At 34.6% G+C, this 24,268-nt stretch overlaps 1 protein-coding gene across 1 annotated transcript; it reads left to right on the top strand.

Annotated features, from left to right (window-relative positions):
• The first annotated feature begins 9,357 nt into the window (after positions 1–9,357).
• LOC100785772 (wound-induced basic protein) lies at positions 9,358–11,929 on the top strand. The gene is made up of 2 exons (XM_003552061.5): positions 9,358–9,492; positions 11,640–11,929. Exons 1-2 carry the CDS (start codon positions 9,422–9,424, stop codon positions 11,710–11,712), a joined length of 144 nt encoding a protein of 47 aa, XP_003552109.1. The 5' UTR covers positions 9,358–9,421; the 3' UTR covers positions 11,713–11,929.
• The last annotated feature ends 12,339 nt before the right edge of the window (positions 11,930–24,268 follow it).

The following is a 24,268-nucleotide window of genomic DNA, read 5'->3' as shown; positions in this document are numbered from 1 at the left end:
ACACGCCCGTCACAAGGGATGGCAACCTTTTAATCGAGTGTGCAAAACATGACTTCAAAATTATGTATATTCCATTTCTTATATTTCTTTATTTTTTTGGGGTCGACAAGGGGATGCCCTTGCTCCTACGTATCCTCATGTGCGATAAGTAATTCAGACCTACGTAGTTCTTTAAAGTGAGAAAGTTTGTGTGTGAATTGGTTTTATGTTTTTGAAAGGTTCATTTTTAATTAATAAGAACAAAAGGGGTCGTTAAGGCATTGGACCTTGAACGATCTCAAGTGACTTTGATGGAGAGAAATTCAGTTATGCGCTGATTTTATCTTGGTTTTGCTTATTAACTTTCAATCTCTTTAAAAGACAACTTAACGACGCCAATAATCGGTTAAGATTAAACTTTACAAAAATAAAATAAGATTACCGATGGTAGATGGAGAAGATGAATATGCACAAAAAAAAGGGACCCCTAAGGGTACATAGATCACATTCAAATCTTAAAAACAAAACTAACCAACGGTCGCGCGAAGAAAACCGAACAAGGAATATTGTAGGGATTGATCACGGTCGCGATTCGGTAGCGCCTCGGCTTCATTTCCTCTTCTTTCTTCTTTTTCTCTCTCAATTCTCTAAATATCCTTCAATGCTAAATGCTGGAACCTTTTCTTAGCCCCCCTAGCACGCCTATTTATAGGAAAAGGGGCACTTTGGGGCACTTGCAGCTCGCCCAGGTGAGCTAAGCCTTAGGCCTGAAGTCATGAGCTTGCCCAGGTGAGCTATTTTATTAACCATGAAGATATTTGATGGCCCAGGCGAGCCAGATGCTGGCTTTGGAGAGCTGGGGCCTAGAAAATGCAAGGAAAAGACCCTTTTGCACTCCTTCCTTGGTATCTTTTGTTTTCCGAATCGAAACACCGAGTGGTTCATCGCTTTGCAATGTAACTTACGTCCAATGTCGTAAATCGACTAGCAAGAATCAGAAGATCAACGAACAATGGTCCCCGGACGAAATTAGGGTCTGACACCATGCAGAGGAAGGGGTTTAGGGGTTGGAAAACTGAAGAGAGAGAGGAAAAAGCAGAAAGGAGAAAGGGAACGAGAAAAGCCCGAGGCTTTGCTAAATCGAACCATGGATCGTTTCCTACATCATTTCTCTTGCTAACCTTGTACCCCGTGCAATAGTCGATTAGTCTTTCTTAAGATTTTGATGTAATTTATGTACCCTTATGGGCCCTCTATGATATTATGTGTGTAAATACACACATAATCTATGTACCCTTATGGATCCTCTGTTAAGATTTTGATGTAATCTATGTACCAAATACCAATGCCTTAACAGTTCTCTTCACTTTTTTCAAATAAATTACACATCATTTCAAGGTCCAACGCCTTAATGACTTTTTGTTTGCATTTAAAATGAATATTTTGAAAGAAAATATAAGTATTCTTATTAAAGAAGTATGTTGGTCCGATTTTCTCATTGCACCTGGGGATACGTAGGAGCAAGGTCAACACCCTTGTCGATTCGAAAATAATAATAATAATAATAATAAAGGAAAAATAAATAATTATGAAGTCACGTTTTGCTCACTCAATTAAAGGTTGGCGTTCCTTGTGACGGGCGTGTGGGGTGCTAATACCTTCCCTATGTGTAAACAACTCACGAATCCTTCTTTTCAAAATTCACATACCTCTTTTGGTTTTTCTAACGTTTTCCTTGAATAAACGTTGGTGGCGACTCCCACTCGTTTTCTCCTTAGGAGACGAACATGCTTTTATCTATTTTCTTTCGTTGTCCCGTCGTAAGGTAGGTTGCGACAAATACAAATGTTAAGATATTCCTACAATTTGTATCAAAAATAAGAATTCAATATCAAATTACATCTTGAGCTTCATCAAAAGTAATTTGTATTTCATATTTCTCCATCCGATAATTCTTCAAGATTTTTTTATTAATAGAATATATATATATATATATATATATATATATATATATATATATATATATATATATATATATATATATATATATATATATATATATATATATATATATATATATATATATATATATATATATATGGTTGATTAAATTGTAAAAGAAAATAAAGCAAATACTACCATATCTAAGATATTACAAACATATAATTGTTTCTAGAGTATGAGATTATAATATTACATCAATTATAGAGTAAATGATAGTAACTATAAAAAGATTTTAGAAAAGATACAATATAATATTTGAAGACATAAGATGAAATTCTCCATAAATTTCAACGGTCCTTGCTACTTTGGGCTAAACAACCTACCCCATCCTATATAAAAAAAATTAAAAAAAAAAAGTTATATTTTTTTGTGTTATTCGAAGAAGGCAAATTATTATATTACCTGGTTCACTTGCCAAGGCTCATATCTAATATTGGGCTTGTCGAGAAGCCCAAATTGAAATAAATTGTTAAAAAATAATCTAAGATTATAATTGTTCAAAATAATATCTAAGTTTTTATGGAATTTAAATAACTTTAATTACCCATTTTTTATTGCAGGCCATTCATCTAGATGGGGTTGAAATGAATCATCGTTGTACTTTCAATTGTTTCAACAGAAACATTACCTTCAATTTTGAGAGGAAAATTAGTGATAGAAAAGGAAAAAAAATGAATCTTGAATATAAAATAGAAATAAGAAAAAAAATTAAAGTTTGGTATATGGTTTTTCTAACCATATAATAATGGAGAAACCTGGCTTATTGTTGCAAGTTGGATTGCAATTATGGGTATTGGAGTTGTGCTTTGGATAAGCCAATTTAGTCCTTCTTCAACATAGTTATCAAGCAAGACAAATTTGAGCTTTCTCCTATGCATTTTTAACAGAAATAAAAATGGAAATATATTGGTGTTAATTTTAAATGACAAACTGGAAATAAGTAAAACCATACGTATGGTCTGATATTTCAAAGATGAATTTAGTGATCTTGTTCGTGTTTTGCAAATCTCGCTCTAGTCCAGACCTTTCTGTAACAACACCAATTACATTTGTGATAAAAACAGTGTTAGTATAGTATAATAGATTTAACAAGTTAAGATGAATAATATATGATCCCTATTAGGATGTCTGCTTGTTGCTTTAGATTGCGAACTTGATTGAAGTGGATTGGTGTTAGCCCAAAGTTAGTATATATCCTATTTTCAGCTCCTCTAATATGGTTTTGTTTTTTTTGTAAACAACAAAATATAACGATGACTAGTTATACGATTGATGCCAAAATTATCTAATAATTTAACACTAGCAAATGTGTAAAGTTTTTAAGGATTTATCTCATCCTTTAAAATTTTGTCATAAAGTTTCTCTTTCATTAGACCTTCAATTTTTGAACCCTACATATTGAAACAGAAATGTGCATAAATGTAATTAGTTTTTATTGTATTGTCACCTCAATATTGGAAATGTTTAAAATGAGAAACTGAAAATACTAAAAATCAAAATATGGTTCATGTTAAAACATACCTCTAAATCTATGAGAATGAACTGAATAAAAGATACATGTTTTCCATTTATTATTTGATAGACTGTTAAATACCTAATAATCTGACATTTGATAAACCATTTTCCTTGATCTGGTTTGATATCTTTAATTTTGATTTCTCTTGAATTGTTTGAAGACATAACTGGATAGGAATGAGAAGAGACAAAATAATGATGAATGATATAGAATGAAGTATGCCTATATTTCTTAAATAGAATGAATATACAATTGTTGCTTATGACATGTTTGATAGCACACGTTTATTAAGGGTCACTATTTGATTTGTATTTTGTACTTTTGTCCTTGTTTTATTACTTTTATAGCATCAATTGATTCCTGAAAGTACTATCACTTTTGGTGAAAAAGCAAAAGCATTTATTCTGTCAGCATTGTTTTGTCTATATATTTTAATTAGAAAAATAAAGGATCTAAGCATACTCTGAAATCTGAGATGGCAAAAACTAATGTTGCAGTGTTAAATAATTTGTTACCATTGGATTAAGTTGTTTCCTAAGCGCAAAACACCGCATGAAAGACAAATAAAATTGTCATTGTATAATCTATTTTGAACAATAAACACAGAAATCAAAGCATTAACAATATATAAGTTGAGTAGCATCTTACTAATTGATTGATTAACTACTAGATGGACCAGCTACCTATAATATTCATGGATGATAGTGAGTATCAGAATATAGTTAAACATGTTATATATTATAGCCTGACTTTACATCTAAAAAATTTGCAGAAAATAGTACCCTAGCATGTGGGAATAAGTCTATTATGGTGTTTATTAAGTCTGAGTCAAAAGATTTGTGAACTTTGGTTGAACCTTGATTTTAAATGCAAGTGTTTAACCCAGAATTTTATCAAGTGTTTTAGGAGAAGCATTCAAATCAATATCACCATCCTTCCATAGAACATATAAGCATAGCTTAATAATAATAATTTATGTCATAGCTAAAGTTTTTAACCATGAAAAAAATAAAATTCAGTTTGAAGCTTACATTCAGTAGTAATCCATTGGTATCTTTAACCTATTAATTTCGTTGTATGGTTATCAATAAGGTCTATGCACCCACGGTCCCAGAACAAAAAAATTGTCCTTTGCTCCTTGTGGTAAACCATGACCTGAAGTCTAAACCTAACAATGCAAAAATAGATTAATATTAACATGCAGACAAAAACAATGACTTCAACACACCTTCCTCGTTGGTTTCGTCTGAACAACAATAACAAGCCAACTACAAAGAGTTTTAGCCCAAGATTAACACCCCAATGTTTAACCTTTGTTATTTTTAACCCAAGCAAATGGAAACAAAAAACACAACACACAACACAACATTGGGTGCAAACAAAGCAAAGAAACACAGAGTAGCAAGCCACGTGTCGATGTTGAAGGCAAGGGCAATTTTGATATTTTGACAGCCTATTTCATTGTTAAATAGATAGTGGATAATAGAAAAATAGAAGTAGATAGTAGATAGTAGATAGTAGATAGTATATGTGAACTTAAAAAACCTATCAATTACCTCAACATAGTTGTTAATTAGAAAAGTAAAGGATTCAAGCATCCTGCCAAAACTGAAATGGCAAAAAGCAATGTTGCAGTGTTAAATAATTTGTTACCACTAGATTACGTTGTTTCCTAAGTATAAAACACTGCAGGAAATACAAATAAAATTGTCATTGTATAATCTATTTTGAACAATAGACACAAAAATCAAAGCATTAACAATGTATGAGTCTGGTAGCATCTTACTAATTGATTGATTAACTACCAGATGGACTAGCTACCTATAATATTCATGGATCACAATGAGTATTAGAATATCAGTTAAACATGTTATATACTATAGCCTGAATTAACACTCAAAAAATTTCCAGAAAATAGTACTTCAGTATCTAGGAATAAGCCTATTATGGTGTTATTCAAATCTGAGTCAAAAAAGCATTTCAAAACAACCAAATTCCCGAACTTTGGTTGAACCTTGATTTTAATTGCAAGTGTTTAAACCAGGATTTTATCAAGTGCTTTTGGAGAAGCATTTAAATCAAGATTACCATCCTTCCACATGACATATAAGCATAGGTTAATAATAATAATTTAGGTCATAGGTAAAGTTATTAACTATGAAAAAAAATTAGTTTGTAGCTTTCATTCAGTAGTAATTGATTGCTATCTTTAACCTACTAATAAGATTTGTGCATCCAAGGTCCCTGAACAGAAACTGTGTTTTGCTCCTTGTTGTAAACCATGACCTGAAGTCTATACCTGACAATGGAAAAATAGATTAATATTAACATGCACACAGAAACAATGTAAACTTAAAAATTCTATCAATTACCTCAACACAGGTTGTTGATTATATTTGCCACATGCACATGTGGAGGGAAATCAATAAACACCATCAGACGCTACACCCTAAACCTTAGATACTAAACCTTAAACCCTAAATAATAAGAACCCAAACTTAAACCTTAACCATCTAACTCCCAACTCCGAAATACCGCAACCAAACTTCCAAAAAGGCCAAACACTTGACATCAAAGAGGAACAAACTAAAAACCCAATGCACAAACGATAAGCTCAAACGTCGAAATTAGGAAAAGAATGAAAGAAAAAAACAAAATAAACCTCAACACACCTTCCTCGTTGCTTTCGTCTGAACAACAACAACCTAATTACATAGAATTTTGATCCTTTGGCAAACACACCCCAACACATAACCTCTCTCATATTAACCCAAGAAAATGGAATGGAGATTGAAAAGATGGGTGTCAGAGTTCAAAGATAAAGAGCAGAAAGAGAATCTTCTAGACTTTGTTTATTAGCTACACACACACACTACTACCATTCAACCCACATCATTGAGCCCAAATCCAACTAAAGAAGAAGGGAAAAAATGCCACAACACAGAACACACAACATTGAACAAAAAACAACCAACACATAAGAGCTGCTTGAGCCATATGTCAATGGTCTAAAAAGAGGCATTATGATATTTCCACAACCCATTCCATCATTAAGATAGACCATGAATGATTTTCCATAACAATTCTACACCCCCAACATTTAACCTCTATCATTTTTAACGCTAGCAAACAGAAAGGATAGCAAAAACATGGGTTCAGAGATTGAGAGTAAAAAAGAGAATTTCTATTAAGAACAACACACAACACACAACACACAACACAACATCGGGTGCAAACAAAACAAAAATATGCAGAAGAACAACCCACGTGTCAATGGTGTAGGTAGGGGCAATTTGAACATTTCGACAGTCTATTCGATTATTAGGATATAGTATATAGATAGTAGAAGTAGATAGTAGATAAATAGTAGATTCTATCAATCGTACCCACAGTTACACAAACAACTTCCTGTACAAAATAAAAGAGTAATTGGAATGATCAGTAAAATAATTTTTGTTCACATAATAATAATAATGTAATACATCAATATTATCAGTACCTCTAAGATTTCATTTATCTCGGAAAGACTCTCTACTTAAGCATTGTTAAAAAATCTATCATTTTCTGAAAATTGGGCAGAACCGAAAAGTTATGAACTTGGTTAACTACGAAACATGAGAATTGGTCGGACCCTGATTTTTAATGCAGCAAGTCTACAAAATGAGAATTCACAATAAAGGAAAAAAAGAAACATAATCAAATCAACCCAAATGAATAACAAAATACCTCTACTTGAATTCTTTAATCCCACACATTGGTCAGTTTATCGGTAATTTTAATGCTTACAATGAGTTACTTATTGTTGTTGGGTACGATCTTATAAATGGAAAAAAGGAAGATAAGAACACGTTTTCTAAATTAGATATACAAATTTCAAATTAAACCGTTAAATAAAAATAATGTTCAGAAGTTAAATGAGTGGTGATCTTTGAATGTTAAAGAACAAAAAATAAATTTGGATAGGACTGATCCTCTTTCTTAACCATGACATGGATTCTATCCCTCTGGCACAACATCAAAATAGAGCATAAACCCTGTCACATTATCAAACAAAGTAAAAGCTAAATAACTACATACCTTTCCATCCATCAACACCATTTCAAGGTGGCTGGATTTTTCACGCTCCTGGTCAAACCACAGGTCCACAACCTGAACTCCAAGCTTAAATGTTTCTTTGTTATCATCAACAACTCCAATCATATCGAAACTCTGAGACATGTCCCACAACAAAACTTTAATGAATAAGCCTAATAAGGAATGCAAACAATATGTTCGCAAAATGCCACCTTAAACACAACAATAGTAACAAACCTTCTTCATTCAACATGTCATATGGACCAAGAAAGAAAAACAAATTTATTTAACAATCAAATCACAATAAACATTATAGAACAAGAAAAGCCAACCTAAAATCCCAGAAAGAAAACCTAAAACCCAGTCTCTGAAATGACTAACCAAATCCCATAAATTACAACTCAATATAGGGGATCAAAACACCCAAACAGCAAAACAGAGCATAAACCGTATCACATTATTAAACAAAGCAAAAGCTAAATCACAACATACCTTTGCATCCATCAAGACCATTTCAAGGTGCCTAGACTTTTGACGCGCTTGGACAAACCACAGGTCCACAATCCGAACTTCAAGCTTGAATGTTTTCTATCATCAATAGCTCCAATCATATCAAAACTCCGAGACATGTCCCACAACAAAACTTTAATGAATAAGTATAATAAGGAATGCAAACAATATGATCGCAAAATGCCACCTCAAACACAACAACATTAATAGACATTCTTCATTCAACATGTCATATGGATCAAGAAAGAAAAACAGATTCATTTAACATTCAAGTCACACTAAACATTACAGAACAACAAAAGCCAACCTAAAATCCTAGAAAGCAAACCTAAAACCTGGTCTCTGAATTGAGCAAACCTAAACCCTAAACATCTAACTTCCAACTCTGGAATCCCGAGACCAAACTTCCAAAAAATCAAAGCCCAAACCCAACCTCAGAACCCAAAAGCATATTTCGAGCTACATCAATGACAAATAGAGCACAACGTAAAACCAACTTGCACCAGCCAACAAACAAAATGCACAAACTAATGCCTAATGTCATAAACCCTAACCCACCACACCAACAACATCGAAGTCCAACACCCAACACCTAACATCAAAGAGAAACAAACGAAAAACCAACCTCAAAAACCCTAACCCACCCCACTAGCGAAATCGAAGCCCAACACGCAACATCAAAGAAGAACAAAAGAAAAACCAACGTCAAAAACCCTAACACACCACCCCACTGGCAAAATTGAAGCCTAACACCTAACATCAAATAGGAACAAACGAAAAAGAATGTGTATTTCAACGGAATACAATTTCAATCAGCTAAAGGATCTCACTATGTAGTAGACATTTTGTTCATGACAAACATTGAATGTGTATTTCATTATTTTTATGGATGTGAACCTCAATATGTAGTTGACATTTCTATGAAATTGTATGCAATATGTAGACTTTTTGAAATTCTTGAAAAATACTAAACGGGAGTGTGATCCAATTGTACATTTTTTTCTAGAAATAAAATCTAAATGAAAGTGTGATGTTCTATAACGAAATCACAGTTTCGTAGTACCGTCATGTTTTAACCCACTTACACAATAAAATTATGATTTCGTTGTATATTTTTTCCCTCTCCGAAAAGTATTATGACATCATTTTTTCATTGCACAAAAGTGGGTGTAATTTTTTTGCACTAAGACTAGGAACGATTGACCCAAAACAAAAACGGTGCCGTTTGGGGGCTCTGGAACAAGTATAAATTCTCGAAAAGTTGCAGCAGAAACGGTGTAGCGCAGAGAAAGAACTAGAACTAGAACTAGGGTTTCATCTTTGCCATCAGAAACAACAATGATTTACGACGTTAACTCTCCCCTTTTCCGATCCTTCCTCAGCCAGAAGGGAGGCTCCTCCGATAAGAGGTTTGTGTTTTCTCTCTTTCCCTCTGTGAATCGTGTTTGTATTTTGAAGTTTTCATCTTCTGTTATCTGCCTTTGATTTTGTGGATTACCCATTTTCTTGTTTGTGCGAAGTTGTGCTTTTTAATGTTGGGGGTAATGTTCACTGTCTTTTTTTTTTGCCTGTAATTCGTTGGATGGTGTTTGTTTTTGTTTTCTCTTTGGGTCAAGAACTGAAGATTTTAGTCTTGCTGAAGAGAATAGGGTGAATGATGCTATTTTTTCTTGAATTTAGAATTTGGCATAATGGATTTTTTAATTATATATTTGTTTTTAGTTTCTGTGTATTACCTATGCTTCTCCATACTTGCCCTTCAAATAAGAAAATAAGAAAGAACACAGACACACTTAGACATGCTCTGTGGGACAGCTTGTCGTGTTTCGGAAGAGGTCTGGGCTTTTGTAGGTTTCTTTTTATGCACAGAAAATTAGAAAAAAAATACTTCCAATCTTCAAGAAGTGGTTTTGTATAGCTGTTCATGTGGTAGTCTTTTGTTTAGTACTTATTTGCTTAATGATTTATAGGAACTTTTGGTGGTAAATGAGTGAAACAATGCATTTTCTTTTGAAAATCGATTTAGTGTTGGTAACATGTTCTTCAAGGTGATAGCTACATGGAGTGTTGTTAGATAGCCGTTATAGGACGCTATTACAACTTTTTTCTACAATAGTAACAATTCTTATCCTTCTAAGTGGGTTAGCTAACTTGGTTAAATTTGGAAATATGGAATCCACTAAAGCATGTTTTCTTCTGCTGCTTGAAGTATTCCAAAATACTGAACAAGATTTTGAGAAGGTTAATTTGGAATTATGTTGTTAGATAGCCGTTATAGGACGCTATTACAACTTTTTTCTACAATAGTAACAATTCTTATCCTTCTAAGTGGGATAGCTATAGGTTTTAGATAACTTGGTTAAATGTGGAAATATGGAATCCACTAAAGCATGTTTTCTTCTGCTGCTTGAAGTATTCCAAAATACTGAACAAGATTTTGAGAAGGTTAATTTGGAATTATGGATAGGTTAAATAGACTTGTTGATCATTCTCTTCAATTTCTGTTCTGAATTTGTACACTTGCAATGAAGATGAATTGTGGCTTTTTTCTGGGTGTATGTAACTCTTTTGGTTTATTTTATGGTCTTGAAGTTTGGATTTCACTGCCAGGGAAAGAAAGGAGTTATAGGCTTGTAAATCATGGAAATTAATGATATCCTGTTGTGCTATTGGTGGCACAATATGATGTCAGTAAGGTTGTACATAGAGTTTTTTGCAGTGGCTATTTTTCAGTTGATCACAGGTTACTCTGTCATATAGTTCCCCCAATAATTTGGGTGGGTTTTATTAGGTTAATGTTGACCAGAACAAATTTATCTTGTTTGTTAAATAATCTGTGTTGTTTGCCTTTACCTGTTGGGTACTTGATAATCATGGTAAACTGGTTGATCAGGGATTGTCAAATTTGACTTCATATACTCTTGTTTCTATGGTCCTTACTTTATGATAAGCTGCAGTTTAGTGTCAGTATTTTTTCATTGTCGTTAGGAGGCAGCATATAAATTTGCTATAGATGATTGGGAGCTTTATCTGTATTTCAACTATTGTTTTTACAAAAGTAATGACTTAAGCATCTTATTACTCTGGTTGATTTTGCTGTTGTTCATGCATGCACTTTTGTGTTTTTTTTTAAGACATGCCATTCAATTTAAAACTTTTTTATGTCAGTATTGATGATTCCTAGGTTGCAAAATGATGTATTCTTTATTCAATTATAGAAATTAACATTATATCAGTGTTCTCATTTGAAAATATGAACTTGTGAGAAAAAGAGTTCTGAAGAAAATTATCATCAAAACATTTCTTATACATTATGATTTATGAACTTAAAAAGTTTGAAACTACATGCATCATAGTTTTACAAAATCTGATTTGTTTGTGTGAATGGCTTTCATGAAGTTGTGGTTAATGATTCTCATGTATAGAGGTGCTTTAATGCTGCCTGAACTTAATTCTGTTTTGTGGTGGCTTATAGATTTTTTTTTATGGTATATAATGTTGGTCTTCTTATGTTGTTAATTTAATCAAATTGTTTTTTTTTTTTTTTTTGTCTCAGGAAAACGGATGAACAGAAGCCAAAAGAGCAGAAACCCAAAGCCAGCGAGAACAAACCTATAATGACAGAGTGACAACAAATTTGCTGCATTCAGTTGTAGAATGATAATAGGTGGTAGATATTGCATTTGGTTCTACAAAATTAAGATCATTTTGGCTGTGTTCTGAGGTATATGTGGTGTTTTAGACTTTGTTATTGTAATGGTTTGATTTTGGATATGGTTATAATGGACTCAAGTTGAACTTGATGCACACATGCAATGAAGTTACTCGTTTAAAAGTTGTTTGAAATACTTCATCATTACTTCGTCACCAGCTTAGGGACTCTTCTAGTTTACGTTTATGAAAACTAAGATGTCTGTTCATTTCTGTTTTGTATGCAATATGCTTAATTAATTAAAAATTCATATTCCATCTAATAATAATTAATTAATAAGTCTCTTAAAAATAATTAATAATTTTCCCTTTCATATCATAGCGTCTTTTTAAGAATAAATTATATAACCTTCAAAAAATTGATTTGGTTATTGAATTAATCTAGATACATTAGAGATTCATTTATTAGTTGTTATTGAACCGATGTTAAATTATAGAAATATAAATAGTTATTTAATAAATGGTAATAAAATTTATAGAAACATAATTAAATTTAATTTTATTGTTGCGAACAACATGATAAACATCGTACGAAATTTGTTTCACTTATATTTCAGGCTTTTACCGATTTTATTGACCAAGTCTGATTTTACGTTGTAAGAACAAGTCTAGCCCGGACTGATTATAGCTTTGTTCTCTTGAAGAAAAAAGTTGTACATGGTTTTCACTTTTCAAACAAAAATAAAAATTGACGTCAATTATTTAGCATCATGTTGAAAAAAGAAAAGCATTTTTCTTACGCATATGTGAAAAATCACTTGCACGCTAACTAGTCATGCGCTACTAACATGAAGAAGGTCTAAACCCTAATGTAATTTTATAACTCCTACACCATCCTTCTCCTACCCTTTTAAGTAATGAATGTGTTTTATATTTTTAAGACAGCATTTACTTGTTATTTAATACTTACTATTAAAGGTAAAAATATTTGTAGGAGAATTTAGTAGGAGAATATATTATTACTTAATTTTATATTTTGCTTTGAACTTTTTGTAATGTAATAGCATTTACTTGTTATTTAATACTTACTAAGGTAAAAATATTTGTAGGAGAATTTAGTAAGAGAATATATTATTACTTAATTTTATATTTTGCTTTGAACTTTTTGTAATGTAATAGGGTGCAGGAAGCAAAATATGGATGAAGTTTCACTTGCGACATTGGTTAAGCTTCGTACTCCTTGGTCTTGGAACATGCTAGGTGTACCCAACAATGTTGCTGGTGCACCCAACAATTTTATGAAATGGCAAAATTACCCTTAAGTTAAAATTTAAAAAGAAAACGCGCTGGCCCTTTGTTTTCTTCCCCACCTTTTTGCCTTCTTTCTTCTTGTCTTCGTTTCTTCTTCCTTCGTGCCTGTCATCTGCCATTGTTGCGTTGCTGCGAAGCTTCCATGGTGTCGTTGTTGTGTTTCTGCCGTTGAGGTTAGTAACCCCTATCTCCCCTCCTCTCGTAGGTTAACTGTTTAGTTAGTTTAGGAGATGATGACTTTAGGGTAGAAGACCTGAAAATCGCCTAAAAAGGGCAAAGAGCAACCGTTCCATACTATCGGAAGAAGTTCTTCCGATAGCTTCTGCGAAAGAAGGTTCTTCCAGTAAAACGTTTTGTTATACTGGAAGAAGGTTCTTTCGGTAAAGCTATTGGAAGAATTTGTTCTGGTAGCTTCTCCGGAAGAAGGTTCTTCCGGTAGAACAAAAGATTCTTCCGGAGAAGCTACTAAAAGAAGGTTCTTCCGATATAACAAAACGTTCTACCGGAAGAAGGAATAATTTTTTCCAAAATTAGTTTTTTTTTATATAAATGAAGTTGTTTTTTTTATTAATAAATTTTGCTTTATAATAATTCAAATATTTATGATTTCATGGTGGTAAGTAAAAAAAATTAATTAAATATTATATATTAGGTTAAATTTTTGTTTTTTTGTATTTGCATAAAAAATTTGGTATTAGGGTTAGGACTTAGTTGAGTGTAAGATATATGTTTAGTGGTTGAGTGTGTAGGGTTTAGTTTAGGGTAGTCAACAATGCTTAGGGTAGTGTGATTAGGGTTTATAACGTAAGGTTGAAGATTTATGTAAATATATTTAGGTTTTTAATTATATGAATAGTTTATTTGACCCAAAAAAATACGTGTTCTTCATGATTTGCAGATCATGGTTAGAACACGAGGTTTAGGTCATGCTTTAGCTAGGGTTATAGATAGAGGTAGACAGGATGAGCATGATGTAGTCAATGTTCGCCAGAGGCGTAGGCCTACTGCATCAGCTTGTAGGTGACGAGTAAATATTACGGTTGATGAGGGTGTTCCTTAGGTGACTGAGGATGTTCCTCATATGGCGGAGGATGTTCCTTAGGTGACTGAGGATGTCCCTCATATGGTTGACGATGTTGCTCAGAGGAGTGAAGATGTGCCTCAGATGACCGTGGATGTAGATGCGACTGTTGCAGAGGACTTAGGTCGTGATGGTGCTGAGGGGTCACATGCTGATGAGGGATTCCCTGGTGGGCCCTGTGACCCATCAGTTCCGACTTCATTTGCGGAGCATGTCGCACATGCCATTTGGACTGGACAGGTATTATAATTTCTTACTTTTTTCTTCTTGATTTGTTTGTCATTAAATTTTTTTGATATTTGTGTATTTCGAATGCTTTGTACTTCAATTCAGGAGCGTCCTGAGCTAAAGTTGGTGTCGCACGGGAGGAAGATGGCGTTAATTGGGAGGCCAGTGCCTGCGATTGAAGGGCTGGTTGTCGCCACAGGATTAAGTCCATTGATCGAGTGTTCAGTTGTAACTGGCGATCCTAGACTTATATCCGCATTTGTGGAGAGGTGGCACAGGGAGACCAGCACCTTCCACCTTCCAGTAGGAGAGTTGACGATCACACTAGATGATGTGTCGTCACTCCTCCATCTCCCTATCAGTGGCGCCTTCCACAGCTTCGAGGCTTTTTCCGTGGACGAGGCGGTATTTTTGTTGATGGAGTTGCTTGAGGTGTCTGGTGAGGAGGCTAGAGCCGAGACAGTACGAGCGCGTGGGGCATGTGTACACCTCTCATGGGTTCGGGAGATCTATGAGATGAGATGCCAGACACGACGATAGATTGTAGCAGCTCGTGCTTATCTCTTACACCTGGTCGGTTGCACTCTTTTTTCTAACAAGAGTGCAACAAATGTTCATGTCGTGCATCTAGAGGCTTTTCGTGACCTGGGTCAGAGTAGGGGCTATGCCTGGGGAGCTGCGGCCCTGGTTCATATGTATGACCAGTTAGATGAAGCTTCTAGGACCACGACACGACAGATTGGGGGGTACCTTACTTTATTACAGGTAAATTTTGTGTTGTTAATATGTTACATTGGATTATGATGTAAACATGTTTTTATGTTATGTTAACCTAATTTTTTTTTGTAGTGATGGATCTATGAGCAATTTTTGAGTGTGCATCAGTGTGTCATCGATAATGCGTATGAGGAGACGTCCCCTCGTGCCTCTGGGTGGCTGACGACGAAGGCTCATATGAAGGGAATTATAGGAGCGTCGTACCGGGCACATTGTGATGCTTTGACGGTCACAGACGTGTGTTGGTTTCCTTACAGTGACCATCGAGGGGTTAGGGGGTTTGAGCTGATTTCATCGTTCCAGGGTCAGCTGAGATGGGGTCCTACGATGGTCACAGTTCGATCGGAGAGGGTTCTACGCCAGTTTGGGTACATTCAGAGCATCCCTCCACTGCCTGTTAGCGCTTCGTTGTCATATGATAATATAGATGACAGGTGGATGCATTTCTCGGACCACGTAGTAGCTGTGGGTGACCTTTGTGTAGTGCCTGAGTAGGTATCTGCGGATTACATGGAGTGGTTTTTCCAGATATCTCACCCATTCATGATACCGATCCAGGCAGGTGACCAGCCTAGACATGCACCTGCCCCAGACCATGAGGACTACATGCAGCCGAACATCCCACAGGTTCCAGTGGCATTTGACCCCCCTCGACATGCAGTGGTAAGATTGTTTGCGCGTTTAATGTTTGATGAATTGTTATTTATTTTAAATTTTGTAATAAATGTTTTTTATGACTGTCACAGGATGATTACGAAGGCTATGGGCGATCGCAGAAAGGTTGGAGCATGTGCTCAACCTTAGGATGGTCACTGCAGGGACAAAGTTACATGATATCATGCAAGATTGCCTGAAGATCGCTAGGGGGGTGCCAATGCAGATGGAAATGTTAGGGCTCGACAAAGATGCTGCACAGAGCATTGATGATGTTTTTTATGTTTTGTAGTTGACATCATTTTTTTGTATTTGTTACACTTTTTTGTTTAATATAGTTTACTTTACATTTTTTGCACTCTATATGACACACCGATTCCGATTCCGATTCCGAAAATGATGACTTTCCTTCATAAGAATGAGATTAAAATTATAAATTTTTAAAAATAAGATAGCTAAATGTTTGTTTTAAAGTAATATAGCTAAATTTTTTAAAAAATAGGATTTGGAGCCTTCACACATGTTCAAGTACCCATGTTCGGGGTTTTTTTAAAATTATGCACGAGTCGCCTAAGACATTCGAGGGGTTCTATTTCTCATGTTTGGATGTCAAAGAAGCCAAAAAAAATAATATCGTCAGCCGGTTCCACCGAATAACACCTCAAAAAACAAACACGAAATTAAAAAAAATAGGATTTGGAGTCTTTAAACATGTTCAAGTACCCATGTTCGGGGGGTTTTTTAAAATTATGCACGAGTCGCCTAAGACATTTGAGGGGCACTATTTCTCATGTTTGGACATCAAAGAAACGAAAAAAATAATATCGTCAGCCGGTTCCACCGAATAACACCTCAAAAAACAAGCACGAAATTAAAAAAAATAGGATTTGGAGCCTTTAAACATGTTCAAGTACCCATGTTCGGGGTTTTTTAAAATTATGCACGAGTCGCCTAAGACATTCGAGGGGTGCTATTTTTCATGTTTGGACGTCAAAGAAGCCAAAAAAAAAATAATATTATCAGCTGGTTCCACCGAATAACACCTCAAAAACAAGCACGAAATTAAAAAAATAGGATTTGGAGCCTTCACACATGTTCAAGTACCCATGTTCGGGGTTTTTATAAAATTATGTGCGAGTCTCCTAAGACATTCGAGGGGCGCTATTTCTCATGTTTGGACGTCAAAGAAGCCAAAAAAAATAATATTGTCAGTCGGTTCCACCGAATAACACCTCAAAAAACAAGCACGAAATTAAAAAAAAAAATATTTCCACCCTTCAATTTTATTATGGAATTTCATGAGGGGGAATCCCTTTAGGTGCAACTTGCTTTATCAAATCCTTCAGTTCATCAAGGGTACATCCTGAAGGAATTTCAAATTTCTTTGGATTTTTTCTTGTGAACGTGCATCCTACAAATTTGTTCTGGGGTGGCATGTTCCATCTCCCGTTGTAGTACAAGAGCGCGTCATGAGTAGGGGTCGTAGTGCGTTCAAGTAAGTTTATTACTTCATCTGGTGTTCTTCCAACGGTGCATAATAACTGGTGTAAGCTCCATTGGAGCTTGTATGCCTAGGATCTTCTTCATCAATGGATTCCTTTGCTTCTTGGAAGATGAATGGCAGCGGAATGGAGAAGGAAGAGAGAGAGAGGAGATGCCACTTCAAGGAGAAAATGAGTCTAGAAGAAGCTCACCACCATAGGAGGCCATGGATAAGAGCTTGGAGGAAGAAGGAGATGAATGAAGGGAGAGGGAGAAAAAAGCACGAAATTTTATGCTCTAAATGAGCTATGAAATCTGAAGTTTAATATTCAAATGATCAAAGTTCTAAAAAATGCACACACATGACCTCTATTTATAGCCTAAGAGTCACACAAAATTGGAGGGAAATTCAAATTTCACTTGAATTTGAAATTGAATTTGTGGAGCCAAACTTTGGAGCCAAAATTTCACTAATTATGATTAGTGAATTTTAGTTATGGTTCAGTCCACTAATCCAAGATCAATTCCAAGATTCTCCACTAAGTGTGCTTAGGTGTCATGAGGCATGAAAAGCATGAAGGACATGCACAAAGTGTGACTATATGATGTGGCAATGGGGTGTAGTAAGCAAATGCTCACCTCCCCCTCTAAAATTTAATTGGATTGGGCTTCTACCAATTCAATTAAATTTATTTCCAACCACACACATCAAATATCCACTTAGTGCATGTGAAATTAAAAACTACCCCTAATACAAAAACTAGTCTAGGTGCCCTAAAATACAAGGGTTGAAAAAATCCTATATTTTTAGGGTACCCTACCTACATTATGGAGCCCTAAATACAAGACCCAAAATTAATGAAACCTTAATCTAATATGTACAAAGATAAGTGGGCTCATACTTAGCCCATGAGCCCGAAATCTACCCTAAGGCTCATGAGATCCCTAGGGCCTTCTCTTGCATCTTTGGCCCAATCTTCTTGGAGTCTTCTATCCAATGCCCTTGGGGGGTAGGATTGCATCAATAACTCAATCAGACCAACACACGAAAATCGATCATTACACATTAACATTGTGTTGACATCGTCATCATTTATCAATTGCATACATTGAAAGCGAATTTGGTTACCTATATGGGTGAATGGCTGGCGGTAGTGAATTTCATTCAAAAATTGTCTGTCGGTTAGCTGAAGGGTATTGTGTATTCTGGTTTTTAGGCTTGCAAAATCACAGTTGTTTGGTACTCGAATGGGCACCAGAGTGGAAGTTTGGAAGTAAATCCCACTATCATTGTGAATAATCGATCCATTTGGAAAAATGAAATCCAACCTTGAGTTGACAATCGTCTGACTGCTAGTTTCTCCTAAAAATGCCATACTTTGTGTATCAATTGGGAGAGTATGTGAAAGCAAGATAATGTGTGATTTATTAGCGTTTGTCGTGTCTCATATATGTACATGGTTCTCACCGACAGATTGCTTCACTTTTTTTTTACAAATGAACACGCGTGAACATGTTTCGTGTTTATGTTTCCTACTAAGTCAATGTCGTGTCACGCTCAAACTTTAATACACATGCATATCATTATGTGTTATCAATTATGACAATGATGTATCGTACATGCGTAATTGATTTTGGTTGCACCAACTAATTTTTTTCTTAACGCAACGAGTACTTAATAATTATCCTTTAATGGCTTACAACAAATTATATCGCATAATGAATACAATTAGATAAACAATGGATGCTCAGTTTTCATTTAGGTCAACATAGTCTCTTTTGAATGACATCAAGTTTGTGTACTGCTGCATTTTACAAATATATGGAGTTGGCCACTGCTTTGCCTGAGAATAACAATTGGTTGACCACAACAATGCTAGAGGCGGTAAAATTTCAAATAAACCTGTTGTGCGTGAACAAACATTATTAACTCAAATGAACCAAGGAAGTGATTGCATAATTCTTAGACTAACTACCTTCAATGTACCTGAACAAAATGATTTCCAAACACGTGACCGACACATATCATGCGGTGCACAGAAGAATCGGGTGGTGGTTGACTTCTAAGAGGAAAAAATGTCATGCTTTGTTTTCGGGACAACGACACAAGGATTACGTTATACCGTGATGCAATGACATATCCCATCTCTATTATATCCATTCACTTGTCCACACTAATCTGAATCAACCAAACATACACATCTAAGTTATTTAAAGTTTGTTCTTAAAAAAAATAACCTAAAAACATACCTTGGAAAACCCATCAACAAGTAGGGATAACCTTAATTGTTAAAATCTCTCTGTGCCACCGAAGAGGTTGGTGTAGTCATGCGACCATATGCCAAGTTCTTTAATCAATTCGTTGCGCACCAACGGCCAAGAATCTTCCCTTATACCTAATAAACCGGCAATGAACCGATATCCACAGTTACCATCGGCTTTCACATCCACAACGTTGTGAATGAAATCCTGTATAAATGGCACAAATTGATCCAACATCGGGATGATCCTTGTTGGCTTCGGCGGTTCAGAAGATGATGCACTACGTTTCACTGAAGAGTTGCTGCTTTGAACAGAATGAAAAACATCAACATACTCCCAGTAAGACGGATCACGCTTTGTGGATCTTTGACTTCTTTTCATCGGTTTCTTCGGTGCACCTTTAGTGTTGACCTTTGACGAAGGAGGGCACATAGAGTTATGATCAGGGTATGCAATATCTCGAAGTTTACTCTTGAGAGTTAGTTTGCCACACACATCAAGTTCCTCAAATCTTTTAGATATGGTCTCAATCTCTTCCTTGATGCTGACTTCGGCCTCACATAACCCTTGGTCTGAAAAGCAAAGTCTCCTCCAAAACATATGGACTGAATCCATTGGGATGCTGCCAGCAGTATACCTAGAAAGCTCACATGCACAAGGAAGACCGAGCGTGCTTCTCATCACACAACCACAAGAAGAGGGATCGTTGCCGAGATAACATAGACGCTCAACCTCGCCAGCAATCTCATTTAAAGCATTCCTTGAAACCATTCCAACAAGCCTCTTGTATAAGGTTTTTTTAGATACATGTCCAGTCACATGCGTACTGGTTTCAAAGGATGCTTTAATTTCAACGTATTGCAGCGTGATCATGTTGTTCATGGCATCCCAAACACTACACAGGTCTCCAAGGCTATTTTGTAATACTCTTTTTAGAGCCCAATGAGCTGATTCAACCCTACATTTAAAATACACAACAAATATGAAAAATATACAACAATTAAATACCATTTATTAATAATCCTTACTCGAAAAAAAATAAGATTATAATACCTGTTTGTTGTTGTGTTGCCTAGGTGCATGACCTTATTCGTCCAGGCTGTAATAAACTTTTCCTTGTGGAGGATAATCCATGTGTCATTAACATAGTCAACGAACATTGACCAAGGTGAATAAGCAATTTGAAACTTCTAAAGGGACTCAGCGAATTGTTGTTCGGACGGACAATCAACCAATGTACCCCAGTTATCCATCACATAGTCCCAGACATTTTTTTGACCGATTAAAGATTTGCACTTTGTCTTGACATTCTTATCGATGTGAAACTTGCACAACAAGTTTGTACACTCCGGGAACACAGTTCTCATTGCATTCATCAGTGCTAGGTCTCTGTCAGTGACAATAACAACAGGGAGACGATCATTTCTTAAAAATAGACCTCGAAACCATTCCAAAGCCCATACAATATTATTAACACGCTCACCCTCTAGATATGCAAACCCAGCAGAGAATGTCATCGCCGTTGGTGTCACCCCAACAAAGTCAAGTAGTGGGAGTCTGTACCTGTTTGTTTTGTAGGTACTATCTATAAAAAACACCAGATGACATGCATTGCATAACTTTACTGCATCTGGGTGACACCAAAACAAATCACGCACCACAACTTCATCCTTCAATCTATGTCAATGAATGTATTGATCATGTTCGAGAAGCTTCATCAGATGTTGCTTTTCGGTATCAGCTCCTCTTATTGAAAAACGATATGCACTTCTTGCATTGTAAATTTGCTTGATCGTGGTGCAACTGTTGGCATTGTGCTCCTTCAACGTTAGCAAGATGTTTTTTGGTTTTACCATCGACTTTGTCATATCAGCAATAATTTTCTTTTCATCCTTAGTAAATCGCCCAACGTATGGATGTCCAACTAAGGACTTGGCCAATTCATGATTGTGAATCCCACAGATCAACTTCATCATCCAACCTTCCCCTCTATGCACTAGTTTCCCATGAAGCCTGAAGGGACAACCACATTTCCTACTCCCAGTGTCTCTTCTAATGAATTCTTTATTCCTACACTTGTACAAACCACTCCTTTCACACCTAATTAACACAAATGAACTTATTCCTCTGCTACTAGTATCTGTTTCAGACCTCATAATCACTATAAAAAATCCGTTTTCATGGGCAACTATTTGAGCCCACTACAAAACATCATCTCGAGTACCAAAGACCTACAACGCAATTCCGACATATTAATTTTTATACGAAACATACGTTCAACCAAATGACTCAAACTAATGAACATGATTACCTGACAGGTATTAAAAGCATTCGAACAATCAACATGTGGTTCATTCACACCACATTCTTCTTCATTATCATAATCCATATGAACTTCTTGTGACATCGTATAGTCATACGCCCATTGATCTTCGTCCATCTTAACGACATATTATTAAATTATGCATCATACACAAGTAATACAAAAGTTAAAACTAAATTAAAACTAAATTATTTACTTAAACTAAACTTAACACTCTAACTAACAACTAATAAAACATTTTACTACTACAACAAAAATACAATTATTTTATCTAAATCATTTAATAATATACCTAAATTATTATACCTAATTAAACCAATTATCCACAATTTAAAAAATATCAAATACAAATATTATAAATTATAATATTCATATATATTATTTTTTTTTTCACAAATTTAAAAACACAATTCCGGAAGAAGCAATGTGCACTACCAGAAGAAGTTCTTCCGAAAACTTCTTCCGAAAGCTGACACACCTTATTACGGAAGACCTTTTTCCGGAATAAGTAGCTGTTCGGTGAAGGTTAAATAAGTTTTTACTGAATAACCTTCCTCGACATTTTACTGCTTCTTCTGTAACATATGAACACAAAAAAAAAACCCAAAAAAAACCATAAAATGCGTACCTCCAAGGGAATAAGAATAGCAACTACGATAACAACCATCAATATTTAACCTTCACCGAACAACTACTTCCAACAAACTTGCAAAAACCACCCAGCACACAGGACGATAGTGAAAGTGATACACAAAGGAAGCGTAAAATCGGAAGCAGGTGCAGCAAATTTAAAGAAAAACAAGGCAGGGGCAAAATTGTCATTAAAATTTTAAGAAAACCAAAGCTTGCATTAAATATTTTTTTTAATTCGGATTATTATAATAAAATTTAATGCATATTTAATTCACGTTGTTATAAAATAAATAATATTTATTTAATATATATTAAATTTTGTAATACAAATAAAATGCTGTCATAAAAAATATTTTTTATTTTTAAAAAAATATACAGATTACATAAGTAAATATTTATTATTCAAATTTACATGCGCATTAAATATGTATTAGAAATGTTAGTGATAATTATGTATACTAATATTATTTATTTTATAATGTAATTGATTCATTAGCTTAGTTGGTTAGAGCATTGCCATAATAACCCCAGAATCTTGGGTTCGAGTCTTGGCCCATTAATTTTTTTAAAAATATTTTTCAATAAACACCTTCCGGAAGAAGAATTTTTTATTTCGATAACTATCGGAAGAGCGATGTTGCTGTGTGCACCTAGCATGTCCCCTTGGTCTTTATTCCTCCTTATCCTTGAGCCCAAATCTCTCTTTTCTTCTTATTTTAATTTTTTTTTATCACGAGTTTCCTTTTAATTTTGAGGATTGGATTGTGCTGTTGTTCTGACCCCATTTCTTTAGGATTTTGCTTGTTGATCGAAGAATGAGTGGCTTTAACCTCTCCTTATCTCATTTTTTTTTGCAATGATCCTTAGAGCTCTTTCACAAGGAGCATTCGAGATCTTATTTTTTTTTATGATATGTAATCTTTTAGCAAGATCTCCAATCAATTACAAAACCTTAGTCGATTACTAAAAGCCCTAATTTATTAGATTTGAGCCCTTAATTGATTAGAACAGGGCCTTAGTTACTTAGATTCAACTATCAAACATAGACTGTTGTTACTAATTCTAATTAAATAGCAATACATTCCTATTACGATTATGTTATAAAAAAATTTCAAATAGGATGTGTAGAGTGTAATAAAGTTAAATTCACACAAACACAATGCATTAATATGTTTGGGACAACTTATAATCAATAACTTCAGCTGTTTTTAGAAAAAGAAACTTTTTATAACAAGCTGAATGTTTGGAATCCTAGCTTAAAAAAAGTAAAATAACTTATTTTTATCAAGTTGAAACTTTATTGCTTATGATTATTTTTTTAATTTTTTTCTTTCGATTTTTCATAGTCTTTTACCATGCAAAAGCTATTTTTTGTTGCATCAAAATGAAATTAATTAATTTTAAAACACTTTTCAGCAAACTTACGAAAAAATAATTTTGATTATAATCAATTATAACAATAATTGATTATTGAAATAATTTAATTTTCGTAGTTGTTCCAAACCCACAAAGCTAAATTAATATTTCCAGTAGTAATTATTTTACCACCATGAGGAAATAGTTGTGAGGATATCTATATCTCTTAAGCATATTGTCTGTTAAGAATCAAGATGGTCGACTATGAAAATTGAGTATCCTTGATCAAAATTACAAGTTAGATTGTCTTCCCCATTTCAATTAAAAATATCAAGTTTTTGATATATTACTACTCCTGCTCACCATATGATGGCAACAATTTTTTATTTCTTAGTCATTCTTTTTAGATTGTACCTTTTTTCTACCT

This window comes from Glycine max, chromosome 18 (genome assembly GCF_000004515.6).
Source record: "Glycine max cultivar Williams 82 chromosome 18, Glycine_max_v4.0, whole genome shotgun sequence".
NCBI classification, from domain to species: domain Eukaryota; kingdom Viridiplantae; phylum Streptophyta; class Magnoliopsida; order Fabales; family Fabaceae; genus Glycine; species Glycine max.
This window is presented reverse-complemented; position numbering and strand designations above follow the sequence as displayed.